This window comes from Oncorhynchus clarkii, chromosome 16 (genome assembly GCF_045791955.1).
Source record: "Oncorhynchus clarkii lewisi isolate Uvic-CL-2024 chromosome 16, UVic_Ocla_1.0, whole genome shotgun sequence".
Taxonomy (NCBI): domain Eukaryota; kingdom Metazoa; phylum Chordata; class Actinopteri; order Salmoniformes; family Salmonidae; genus Oncorhynchus; species Oncorhynchus clarkii.
In genome coordinates this window covers 74,460,620-74,474,196 of record NC_092162.1, presented here as the reverse complement: position 1 = coordinate 74,474,196, position 13,577 = coordinate 74,460,620, and the positions used below count along the sequence as shown (strand labels likewise).

Here is a 13,577-nt window from a genome sequence, read left to right as displayed (position 1 = left end):
GGTAATGAGAGAGAGACCGGGGAGTTGTTGGACCAGGGGTAATGAGAGAGAGACCAGGGAGTCGTTGGACCAGGGGTAATGAGAGAGAGAGTCCAGGGAGTCATTGTACCAGGGGTAATGAGAGAGAGACCAGGGAGTCGTTGTACCAGGGTTAATGATGAGAGAGACCAGGGGTAATGATGAGAGAGACCAGGGGTAATGATGAGAGAGACCAGGGGTAATGGGACAGAGACCAGGGAGCCATTGGACCAGGGGTAATAATGAGAGAGACCAGGGGTAATGATGAGAGAGACCAGGGGTAATGATGAGAGAGACCAGGGAGCCGTCTGACCAGGGGTAATGATGAGAGTCACCAGGGAGCCATTGGACCAGGGGTAATGATGAGAGACACCAGGGGTAATGATGAGAGAGATCAGGGAGTCGTTGGACCAGGGGTAATGAGAGAGAGAGACCAGGGAGTCATTGTGCCAGGGGTAATGAGCGAGAGACCAGGGAGTCGTTGTACCAGGGTTAATGATGAGAGAGCCCAGGGGTAATGATGAGAGAGACCAGGGAGCCGTCTAACCAGGGGTAATGATGAGAGCGATTAGGAAGCCATTGGACCAGGGGTGATGATGAGAGAGACCAGGGGTAATGATGAGAGAGACCAGGGAGCCGTTGGACCAGGGGTAATGATGAGAGAGACTAGGGGTAATGATGAGAGAGCCCAGGGGTAATGATGAGAGAGACCAGGGAGCCGTTGTTCCAGGGGTAATGATGAGAGAGACCAGGGGTTATGATGAGAGAGACCAGGGAGCCGTTGTTCCAGGGGTAATGAGAGAGAGAGACCAGGGGTAATGATGAGAGAGACCAGGGGTAATGATGAGAGAGACCAGGGGTAATGATGAGAGAGACCAGGGAGCCGTTGTTCCAGGGGCAATGATGAGAGAGACCAGGGGTAATGATGAGAGAGACCAGGGGTAATGATGAGAGAGACCAGGGAGTCGTTGGACCAGGGGTAATGAGAGAGAGAGAGACCAGGGGTAATGATGAGAGAGATCAGGGAGTCGTTGGACCAGGGATAATGAGAGAGAGACCAGGGAGTCGTAGGACCAGGGTAATGAGAGAGAGAGACCAGGGAGTCGTTTGACCAGGGGTAATGAGAGAGACCAGGGAGTCGTTGGACCAGGGGTAATGAGAGAGAGAGACCAGGGAGGCATTGTACCAGGGGTAATGATGAGAGAGACCAGGGGTAGTAATGAGAGAGATCAGGGAGTCGTTGGACCAGGGGTAATGAGAGAGAGAAACCAGGGAGTCATTGTACCAGGGGTAATGAGCGAGAGACCAGGGAGTCGTTGTACCAGGGTTAATGATGAGAGAGCCCAGGGGTAATGATGAGAGAGACCAGGGGTAATGATGAGAGAGACCAGGGAGTCGTTGGACCAGGGGTAATGAGAGAGAGACCAGGGAGTCGTTGGACCAGGGGTAATGGGAGAGAGACCGTGGAGTCGATGGACCAGGGGTAATGAGAGAGAGACCAGGGAGTCGTTGGACCAGGGGTAATGAGAGAGAGACCAGGGAGTCGTAGGACCAGGGTAATGAGAGAGAGACCAGGGAGTCGTTTGACCAGGGGTAATGAGAGAGACCAGGGAGTCGTTGGTCCAGGGGTAATGAGAGAGAGAGTCCAGGGAGTCATTGTACCAGGGGTAATGATGAGAGAGACCAGGGGTAATGATGAGAGGGACCAGGGGTAATGGGACAGAGACCAGGGAGCCATTGGACCAGGGGTAATAATAAGAGAGACCAGGGGTAATGATGAGAGAGACCAGGGAGCTGTTGGACCAGGGGTAATGATGAGAGAGACCAGGGATAATGATGGGAGAGACCAGGGAGTCGTTGGACCAGGGGTAATGAGAGAGAGAGACCAGGGAGTCATTGTACCAGAGGTAATGAGCGAGAGACCAGGGAGTCGTTGTACCAGGGTTAATGATGAGAGAGCCCAGGGGTAATGATGAGAGAGACCAGGGAGCCGTCTGACAAGGGGTAATGATGAGAGAGACCAGGGGTAATGATGAGAGAGACCAGGGAGCTGTTATTCCAGGGGTAATGATGAGAGAGACCAGGGAGCCGTTGTTCAAGGGGTAATGATGAGAGAGACCAGGGAGTCGTTGGACCAGGGGTAATGAGAGAGATAGTCCAGGGAGTCATTGTACCAGGGGTAATGAGAGATAGACCAGGGAGTCGTTGTACCAGGGATAATGATGAGAGAGACCAGGGGTAATGATGAGAGACACCAGGGGTAATGTGGCAGAGACCAGGGAGCCATTGGACCAGTGGTAATAATGAGAGAGACCAGGGGTAATGATGAGAGATACCAGGGAGCTGTTGGACCAGGGGTAATGATGAGAGAGACCAGGGGTAATGATGAGAGAGACCAGGGAGTCGTTACCAGGGGTAATGAGAGAGACCAGGGAGTCGTTGGACCAGGGGTAATGAGAGAGACCAGGGAGTCGTTGGACCAGGGGTAATGAGAGAGAGAGACCAGGGAGACATTGTACCAGGGGTAATGAGACCAGGGAGTCGTTGTACCAGGGTTAATGATGAGAGACCATTGGTAATAATGAGAGAGACCAGGGAGTCGTTGGACCAGGGGTAATGAGAGAGAGCAGGGAGTCGTTGGACCCGGGGTAATGAGAGAGCGACACCAGGGAGTCGTTTGACCAGGGGTAATGAGAGAGAGCAGGGAGTTGTTGGACCAGGGGTAATGAGAGAGAGAGACCAGGGAGTCATTGTACCAGGGGTAATGAGAGAGAGAGACCAGGGAGTCGTTGTACCAAGGTTAATGATGAGAGAGACCAGGGAGTCGTTGGACCAGGAGTAATTATGAGAGAGACCAAGGGTAATGGGACAGAGACCAGGGAGCCATTGGACCAGGGGTAATGAGGAGACAGACCAGGGGTAATGATGAGAGAGACCAGGAAGCCGTTGGACCAGGGAAAATTATGACAGAGACCAGGGGTAATGATGAGTAAGACCAGGAAGCCTTTGGACCAGGGGTAAAATGAGACAGACCAGGGGTAATGATGAGAGAGACCAGGAAGCCGTTGGACCAGGGGTAATGATGAGACAGACCAGGGGTAATGATGAGCGAGACCAGGAAGCCGTTGGACCAGGGGTAATGATGAGACAGACCAGGGGTAATGATGAGAGACACCAGGGAGCCGTTGTTCCAGGGGTAATGATGAGAGAGACCAGGGGTAATGATGAGAGAGACCATGGAGCCGTTGTTCCATGGGTAATGATGACAGAGACCAGGGGTAATGATGAGAGAAACCAGGGAGCCATTGTCCCAGGGGTAATGATGAGAGAGACCAGGGAGCCGTTGTTCCAAGGGTAATGATGAGAGAGACCAGGGGTAATGATGAGAGAGACCAGGGGTAATGATGAGAGAGACCAGGGAGCCGTTGTTCCAGGGGCAATGATGAGAGAGACCAGGGGTAATGATGGGAGAGACCAGGGGTAATGATGAGAGAGACCAGGGATTCGTTGGACCAGGGGTAATGAGAGAGACCAGGGAGTCGTTGGACCAGAGGTAATGAGAGAGAGACCAGGGGTAATGATGAGAGAGACCAGGGTTAGTGATGAGAGACCAGGGGTAATAATGAGAGAGACCAGGGAGTCGTTGTACCAGGGGTAATGATGAGAGAGACCAAGGGTAATGATGAGAGATACCAGGGGTAATGATGAGAGAGACCAGGGGTAATGATGAGAGAGACCAGGGAGTCGTTGGACCAGGGGTAATGAGAGAGAGAGACCAGGGAGTCGTAGGACCAGGGGTAATGAGAGAGAGCAGGGAGTCGTTGGACCAGGGGTAATGAGAGAGCGACACCAGGGAGTCGTTTGACAAGGGGTAATGAGAGAGAGCAGGGAGTTGTTGGACCAGGGGTAATGAGAGAGAGAGACCAGGGAGTCATTGTACCTGGGGTAATGAGAGAGAGAGACCAGGGAGTCGTTGTACCAAGGTTAATGATGAGAGAGACCAGGGGTAATGTTGAGAGAGACCAGGGAGTCGTTGGACCAAGGGTAATGATGAGAGAGACCAGGGGTAATGATGAGAGAGACCATGGGTAATGATGAGATATACCAGGGGTAATGATGAGAGAGACTGGGGAGTCGTTGGACCAGGGGTAATGATGAGAGAGACCAGGGAGTCGTTGGACCGGGAGTAATGATGAGAGAGACCTGCGGTAATGAGAGAGAGACCAGGGAGTCGTTGGACCAGGGGTAATAATGAGAGAGACCAGGGAGTCGTTGGACTCACAGGCCTTATTGAATTTAATAACCAGGTGTGTGTGTGTGTGCGTGTGCGTGTGCGTGTGCGTTTGTGTGTGTGTGTGTGTGTGTGTGTGTGTGTGTGTGTGTGTGTGTGTTGCAGGGCTACAGGCGGTGATGTGTTTGACTGGATTCTGGACCAGGGGAATTACACAGAGAGAGATGCTTCCAACGTGATCAAACAGGTTCTAGAGGCTGTATCCTATCTACACTCACTCAACATCGTACACAGGAACCTCAAGGTAAATGTGTGTGTGTGTGTGTGTGTGTGTGTGTGTGTGTGTGTGTGTGTGTGTGTGTGCTTCAGGTTTCTGAGTGTGTGTGCTTCAGGTTTCTGAGTGTGTGTGCTTCATGTTTATGAGTGAGTGTGCTTCAGGTTTATGAGTGTGTGTGGTGTGTTTTGTGGTTCTACAGTTGGAGAACCTGATGTACTACACAGAGAATAATCACAACAAAGTGGTTCTGCGAGATTTCTACCTGTCCAAGTTTGAGAACGGTTCCATCACAGAACCCTGTGGAACACCGGAGTACCTGGGTAGAGTACCTCTCTGCTCTCCACCTCTCTGCTCCCCACCTCTCTGCTCTCCCCCTCTCTGCTCTCCATCTCTCTGCTCTCTCCCTCTCTGCTCTCTCCCTCTCTGCTCTCCCCCTCTCTGCTCTCTCCCTCTCTGCTCTCCCCCTCTCTGCTCTCCCCCTCTCTGCTCTCCCCCTCTCTGCTCTCCCCCTCTCTGCTCCCCACCTCTCTGCTCTCCCCCTCTCTGCTCTCCATCTCTCTGCTCTCTCCCTCTCTGCTCTCTCCCTCTCTGCTCTCCCCCTCTCTGCTCTCCCCCTCTCTGCTCTCCCCCTCTCTGCTCTCCACCTCTCTGCTCCCCACCTCTCTGCTCTCCCCCTCTCTGCTCTCCCCCTCTCTGCTCTCCCACTCTCTGCTCTTCACCTCTCTCTGCTCTCCACCTCTCTCTGCTCTCCACCTCTCTCTGCTCTCCACCTCTCTGCTCTCCACCTCTCTGCTCTCCACCTCTCTCTGCTCTCCACCTCTCTGCTCTCCACCTCTCTCTGCTCGCCACCTCTCTCTGCTCTCCATCTCTCTCTGCTCTCCACCTCTCTGCTCTCCCACTCTCTGCTCTCCACCTCTCTTTGCTCTCCACCTCTCTCTGCTCTACACCTCTCTCTGCTCTCCACCTCTCTGCTCTCCATCTCTCTGCTCTCCCCCTCTCTGCTCTCCACCTCTCTCTGCTCTCCACCTCTCTGCTCTCCACCTCTCTCTGCTCTCCACCCCTCTCTGCTCTCCACCCCTCTCTGCTCTCCCCCTCTCTGCTCTTCACCTCTCTCTGCTCTCCACCTCTCTCTGCTCTCCACCTCTCTCTGCTCTCCACCTCTCTGCTCTCCACCTCTCTGCTCTCCACCTCTCTCTGCTCTCCACCTCTCTGCTCTCCACCTCTCTCTGCTCGCCACCTCTCTCTGCTCTCCATCTCTCTCTGCTCTCCACCTCTCTGCTCTCCCCCTCTCTGCTCTCCACCTCTCTCTGCTCTCCACCTCTCTCTGCTCTCCACCTCTCTCTGCTCTCCACCTCTCTGCTCTCCATCTCTCTGCTCTCCCCCTCTCTGCTCTCCACCTCTCTCTGCTCTCCACCTCTCTGCTCTCCACCTCTCTCTGCTCTCCCCCTCTCTGCTCTCCACCTCTCTCTGCTCTCGACCTCTCTGCTCTCCCCCTCTCTGCTCTCCCCCTCTCTCTGCTCTCTTCCTCCTCTCCTCCTCATCCCTCTCTTCCTCCTCCTCCAGTCTTTTATTTACAGTAAAGGGCAGCTCAGTCATTCACACCAGAGAGTAATTACATCCAAATGAAATAGATGAATAAGGAGGGATGGAGGGAGGGAGGGATGAAGGGAGAGAAATAAATTAACTGCATTAAGGGATTGGTGAAATAAAAGTTAGGAAAGACGGAGGAGAGGGTGAGGCACGGCAGAGCAATGAGAGATGAGGGGATGGAAAAAGAGAGGAGAGGGGACAAGGAGAGGAGACAGCGAGGTAATGAGAAGAGGGAGAGAATGAGAGATGAAGGGATTGAAAGAGGAGAATGCTGAAGGAAGATACAGACTGATTAATCTGATGATTAATGAAGCCAGTTTGTTGTCGCCTCTCTGTTCCCCCTGCCCTCTTTCTCCGTTCCCCCTGCCCTCTCGATCACCCCTTAACTATCTCTCTCTCTCTCTCTCTCTCTCTCTCTCTCTCTCTCTCTCTCTATCTCTCTCTCTCTTTCTCTCTTTCTCTCTCTGTCTCTGTCTCTCTCTCTCTCTCTCTCTCTCTCTCTCTCTCTCTCTCTCTCTCTCTCTCTCTCTCTCTCTCTCTCTCTCTCTCTCTCTCTCAGCTCCTGAGGTTGTGGCCAGACATCGGTACGGTCGACCAGTGGACTGTTGGGCAGTAGGGGTCATCATGTACATACTGTGAGTGTTCATAAAGGAGTTATAGCATGTAGTCTTCACACTGTGAGTGTTCATTTAGGAGTTATAGTATGTACATACTGAGAGTGTTCATAGAGGGGTTATAGCATGTACATACTGTTAGTATTCATAGAGGGGTTATAGCATGTACATACTGTTAGTGTTCATAGAGGGGTTATAGCATGTACATACTGTTAGTGTTCATAGAGGGGTTATAGCATGTACATACTGTTAGTGTTCATAGAGGGGTTATAGCATGTACATACTGTTAGTGTTCATAGAGGGGTTATAGCATGTACATACTGTTAGTGTTCATAGAGGGGTTATAGCATGTACATACTGTTAGTGTTCATAGAGGGGTTATAGCATGTACATACTGTTAGTGTTCATAGAGGGGTTATAGCATGTACATACTGTTAGTGTTCATAGAGGGGTTATAGCATGTACATACTGTTAGTGTTCATACTGTTAATGTACATACTGTTAATTCATGCCTTGCCAGCCGTTCCTACATATCTAAATATCTCATCAATAACATCTGTCGCGGCAGCTGGTTTGAATACAATAACATTTATTGCTGTATTATTAAATCGGCAAACGTCGATGACCTCTAGGGGGTTGAGATCTGGTTCTGCGGACATTAAACTACAAGCTTTCTCTCTGTAAGTCTCTTTGGATAAAAGAGTCTCTTTTTGTTAGTCTGTCGGGGAATCCTCCGTTCTACGACGAGACAGAAGAAGAGAACACAGACCTTCACAACCGGATCATCTTCTGTCGTATCATAGCCGGGGAGTTTGAGTTTGACGCTCCTTACTGGGACGACATCTCTGTTCCAGGTACACAACGACAGCACAACGACAACACAACGACAACGACAACACAACGACAACACAACGACAACACAACAACACAACGACAGAACGACAACACAACGACAACACAACAACAGAACGACAACACAACGACAACACAACGACAACACAACACCACAACGACAACACAACGACAACACAACGACAACACAACAACACAACAACAACACAACGACAACACAACAACACCACAACAACACAACGACAACACAACGACAACACAATGACACAACGACAACACAACAACACAACGACAACACAACAACAACACAACGACAACACAACAACACAACGACAACACGACAACACAACGACAACACAACGACAACACAATGACAACACAACGACAACGACAACACAATGACAACACAACGACAACACAACGACACAATGACAACACAACGACACAACGACAACACAACGACACAACGACAACACAACAACACAACGACAACACAACGACAACACAACGACACAATGACAACACAATGACAACACAATGACAACACAACGACAACATAACGACAACACAATGACAACACAACGACAACACAACAACAACACAACAACACAACGACAACACAACAACACAACGACAACACAACGACAACACAACGACAACACAACAACAACACAACAACACAACGACAACACAACAACACAACGACAACACACCGACAACACAACGACAACACAACGACACAATGACAACACAACGACAACATAACGACAACACAACGACAACACAACGACACAACGACAACACAACGACACAGCGACAACACAACAACAACAACAACACAACATCAAAGTACCTATGACTGACTGTGGTATGTACCTAGAGACGGCCAACCACATAAGCCGGCCACTAGAGACAGCCGGCCACTAGAGACAGCCTGCCACTAGAGACAGCATGCCACTAGAGACAGCCTGCCACTAGAGACGGCCTGCCACTAGAGACAGCATGCCACTAGAGACGACCTGCCACTAGAGACAGCATGCCACTAGAGACAGCCATCAACTAGAGACAGCCGGCCACTAGAGACAGCCTGCCACTAAAGACAGCCAGCCACTAGAGACTGTTTGCCACTAGAGACAGCCTGCCACTAGAGATAGCCGGCCACTAGAGACAGCATGCCACTAGAGATGGCCACTAGAGACAGCCAGCCACTAGAGATACCATGCCACTAGAGACAGCCGGCCACTAGAGATACCATGCCACTAGAGACAGCCGGCCACTATAGACAGCCGGCCACTAGAGACAGCATGCCACTAGAGACTGTTTGCCACTAGAGACAGCCTGCCACTAGAGATAGCCGGCCACTAGAGACAGCATGCCACTAGAGATGGCCACTAGAGACAGCATGCCACTAGAGACAGCATGCCACTAGAGACAGCCGGCCACTAGAGACAGCATGCCACTAGAGACAGCATGCCACTAGAGACAGCATACCACTAGAGACAGCATGCCACTAGAGACAGCATGCCACTAGAGACGGCCACTAGAGACAGCATGCCACTAGAGACAGCCACTAGAGACAGCATGCCACTAGAGACAGCATGCCACTAGAGACAGCCACTATAGACAGCCGGCCACTAGAGACGGCCATTAGAGACGGCCACTAGAGACAGCCACTAGAGACAGCATACCACTAGAGACATCATACCACTAGAGACAGCCACTAGAGACAGCATACCACTAGAGACAGCCACTAGAGACAGCATACCACTAGAGACAGCCTACCACTAGAGATAGCATACCACTAGAGACAGCATACCACTAGAGACAGCCACTAGAGACAGCATACCACTAGAGACAGCCACTAGAGACAGCCGGCCACTAGAGATGGCCACTAGAGACAGTATGCCACTAGAGATGGCCACTAGAGACAGCATGCCACTAGAGATGGCCACTAGAGACAGCATGCCACTAGAGACAGCATGCCACTAGAGACAGCATGCCACTAGAGATGGCCACTAGAGACAGCATGCCACTAGAGATGGCCACTAGAGACAGCATGCCACTAGAGACAGCCATCCACTAGAGACAGCCACTAGAGACAGCATGCCACTAGAGACAACCACTAGAGAAAGCATGCCACTAGAGACGGCCACTAGAGACAGCATGCCACTAGAGACAGCATGCCACTACAGACGGCCATTAGAGACGGCCACTAGAGACAGCCACTAGAGACAGCCACAAGAGACAGCATACCACTAGAGACAGCATCCAACTAGAGACAACCACTAGAGACAGCATACCACTAGAGACAGCCACTAGAGACAGCATACCACTAGAGACAGCATACCACTAGAGACAGCATACTACTAGAGACAGCCACTAGAGACAGCATACTACTAGAGACAGCCACTAGAGGCAGCCGGCCACTAGAGACAGCCACTAGAGACAGCATGCCACTAGAGACAGCATGCCACTAGAGACAGCCACTAGAGACAGCATGCCACTAGAGACAGCCACTAGAGACAGCATGCCACTAGAGATGGCCACTAGAGACAGCATGCCACTAGAGATGGCCACTAGAGACTGTATGCCACTAGAGACAGCCACTAGAGACAGCCGGCCTCTAGAGACAGCCGGCCACTATAGACAGCATGCCACTAGAGACAGCATGCCACTAGAGACTGCCACTAGAGACAGCATGCCACTAGAGACAACCACTAGAGACAGCATACCACTAGAGACGGCAAATAGAGACAGCATACCACTAGAGACGGCCACTGGAGACAGCATACCACTAGAGACAGCATACCACTAGAGACAGCCACTAGAGACAGCATGCCACTAGAGACGGCCACTAGCGACAGCCACTAGAGACAGCCACAAGAGACAGCATACCACTAGAGACAGCATACCACTAGAGACAGCCACTAGAGACAGCATACCACTAGAGACAGCCACTAGAGACAGCATACCACTAGAGACAGCATACCACTAGAGACAGCATACCACTAGAGACGGCCATTAGAGACGGCCACTAGAGACAGCATGCCACTAGAGACGGCCACTAGAGACAGCCACTAGAGACAGCCACAAGAGACAGCATACCACTGGAGACAGCATACCACTAGAGACAACCACTAGAGACAGCATACCACTAGAGACAGCCACTAGAGACAGCATACCACTAGAGACAGCATACCACTAGAGACAGCATACCACTAGAGACAGCATACTACTAGAGACAGCCACTAGAGACAGCATACTACTAGAGACAGCCACTAGAGACAGCCGGCCACTAGAGACAGCATGCCACTAGAGACGGCAAATAGAGACAGCATACCACTAGAGACGGCCACTGGAGACAGCATACCACTAGAGACAGCATACCACTAGAGACAGCCACTAGAGACAGCATGCCACTAGAGACGGCCACTAGCGACAGCCACTAGAGACAGCCACAAGAGACAGCATACCACTAGAGACAGCCTACCACTAGAGATAGCATACCACTAGAGACAGCATACCACTAGAGACAGCATACCACTAGAGACGGCCATTAGAGACGGCCACTAGAGACAGCATGCCACTAGAGACGGCCACTAGAGACACCCACTAGAGACAGCCACAAGAGACAGCATACCACTGGAGACAGCATACCACTAGAGACAACCACTAGAGACAGCATACCACTAGAGACAGCCACTAGAGACAGCATACCACTAGAGACAGCATACCACTAGAGACAGCATACCACTAGAGACAGCATACTACTAGAGACAGCCACTAGAGACAGCATACTACTAGAGACAGCCACTAGAGACAGCCGGCCACTAGAGACAGCATGCCACTAGAGACAGCCACTAGATACAGCATGCCAATAGAGACAGCATGCCACTAGAGACAGCATGCCACTAGAGACAGCATGCCACTAGAGACAGCATGCCAATAGAGACAGCATTTCACTATAGACAGCCACTAGAGACAGCATGCCACTAGAGACAGCCACTAGAGACAGCATGCCACTAGAGATGGCCACTAGAGACAGCATGCCACTAGAAATGGCCACTAGAGACAGCATGCCACTAGAGATGGCCACTAGAGACTGTATGCCACTAGAGACAGCCGGCCACTATAGACAGCATGCCACTAGAGACAGCATGCCACTAGAGACAGCCACTAGAGACAGCATGCCACTAGAGACAACCACTAGAGACAGCATACCACTAGAGATGGCCACTAGAGACAGCATACCACTAGAGACAGCCGGCCACTAGAGACCGTCTGCCACTAGAGACAGCATGCCACTAGAGACAGCCGGCCACTAGAGACAGCCGGCCACTAGAGACAGCCGGCCACTAGAGACAGCTGGCCACTAGAGACAGCCAGCCACTAGAGACAGCTGGTCACTAGAGACAGCCACTAGAGATGGCCAGCCACTAGAAACAGCCACTAGAGACCGCCAGCCCCTAGAGACAGCCACTAGAGACAGCCGGCCACTAGAGACAGCCACTAGAGACAGCCATTAGAGACTGCCAGCCCCTAGAGACAGCCACTAGAGACCGCCAGCCCCTAGAGACAGCCACTAGAGACAGCTTCTAGAGATGGCCAGCCACTAGAGACAGCCAGCCACTAGAGGGGGGTAATGCTCTACTGCAGGTACACATTAACATACTGTCTTTGCATCTCTCTTCCTCTCTCTTCTCTCTCCCTCTCTTCTCTCCTTTTCTCTTCTCTCCCCCTCTCTTCTCTCCCCTCACTCTTCTTTCTCTCTCTCTTCTCTCTTCTCTTTCCCTCTCTTTTCTCTCTCTCTCTCTCCATCTTTCTTCATCTCTTGTCTCTCCCCCTCATCTTTCCCCCTCCCTCTCTCTCTTTTCTCTCTCCCCCTCTCTTCTGTCTCCCTCTCTCTTCTCTCTCCCCCTCTCCTTCTCTTCTCTCTCCCCCTCTCTTCTCTCTCCCTTGTTCTTCTCTCTCCATCTCTCTCCATCTTTCTTCTCTTTCCCTATCTTCTCTTCCCCCTTCTCTCTCTTCCCACCTCTTCTCTCTCTCTCTCTCTTTCACTCTCGCTCTCTTGTCTCTCCATTTCTCTTCATCTCTTGTCTCTCCCCCCTTCTCTCTCTCCCCCTCTCGTCTCTCCATCTCTCTCCGTCTCTCTTCTCTCTCCCCCCCTCTTCTCTCTCCCGCCGTCTCTACCACTCTCTTCTCTCTCCCTCTCCATCTCTCCCTCTCTCTTCTATCTCCCTCTCCCCTTCCCATCTCCTCTCCTCCCTCCCTCTTCCTCTCTCCCTTCTCTCCTGGTCTCTGCCCCCTCTCAGCTAAGGAGTTAGTGTGTAGGCTGATGGAGGTGGACCAGATGCTGAGAATCACAGCTGCAGATGCTCTCTTACACGAGTGGTGAGCACACACACACACACACACACACACACACACACACATACAAACACACACACACGCACACAACAAACTAATTGAATCTCTGTCATTCATTTTGTTTATGTTTCTGTCTGTCAGGATTGCTGGTAACGGGGCCTCGGAGAAGAACCTGAAGGAGGGAGTGTGTGCCCAGTTTGAGAAGAACTTTGCAAAGGCCAAATGGAGGGTAAGAATCCTCCTCCCACTCGTACATGTTTTTTTTTAACTAAAAAATGTCAACATTTATTCGTCACAGGATACAGCAGTGAAATGATATAAATATGTCCTCTGTTGATAGTTAAACCCTGTGTTCTATGTACCACATACGTTCCCATGACTTCGTTAACTTGCCTGGATTAAAATGATGATTGTGGAGATAATGGTGATGATGACAGTTATCATGATTATGACGATGACGATTTAGTTGTTGCTTCCAGAGGAGGCTGGTGGGTGGAACTACCTGTACAGGAGGAAATGGCTCATTGTAATGGCTGTAATGGAATGAACATGTGTTTGATCCATTTATTCCATTACAATGATCCCGTTCACCGATATCTCAGCCCACCAGCCTCCTCTGGTTGTTTCT

The 13,577-nt window shown here is 51.2% G+C and overlaps 1 protein-coding gene across 1 annotated transcript in view; it reads left to right on the top strand.

Annotated features, from left to right (window-relative positions):
- Positions 1-13,577, top strand: part of LOC139367394 (uncharacterized) — a 229,958-nt gene that overhangs the window by 205,410 nt on the left and 10,971 nt on the right. The window contains exons 5-10 of the mRNA XM_071105590.1: positions 4,415-4,553; positions 4,726-4,846; positions 6,676-6,751; positions 7,448-7,584; positions 12,895-12,973; positions 13,091-13,178. Of these exons, the coding sequence (XP_070961691.1) occupies positions 4,415-4,553; positions 4,726-4,846; positions 6,676-6,751; positions 7,448-7,584; positions 12,895-12,973; positions 13,091-13,178 (640 nt within the window). The remainder of the gene's footprint in view (positions 1-4,414; positions 4,554-4,725; positions 4,847-6,675; positions 6,752-7,447; positions 7,585-12,894; positions 12,974-13,090; positions 13,179-13,577) is intronic.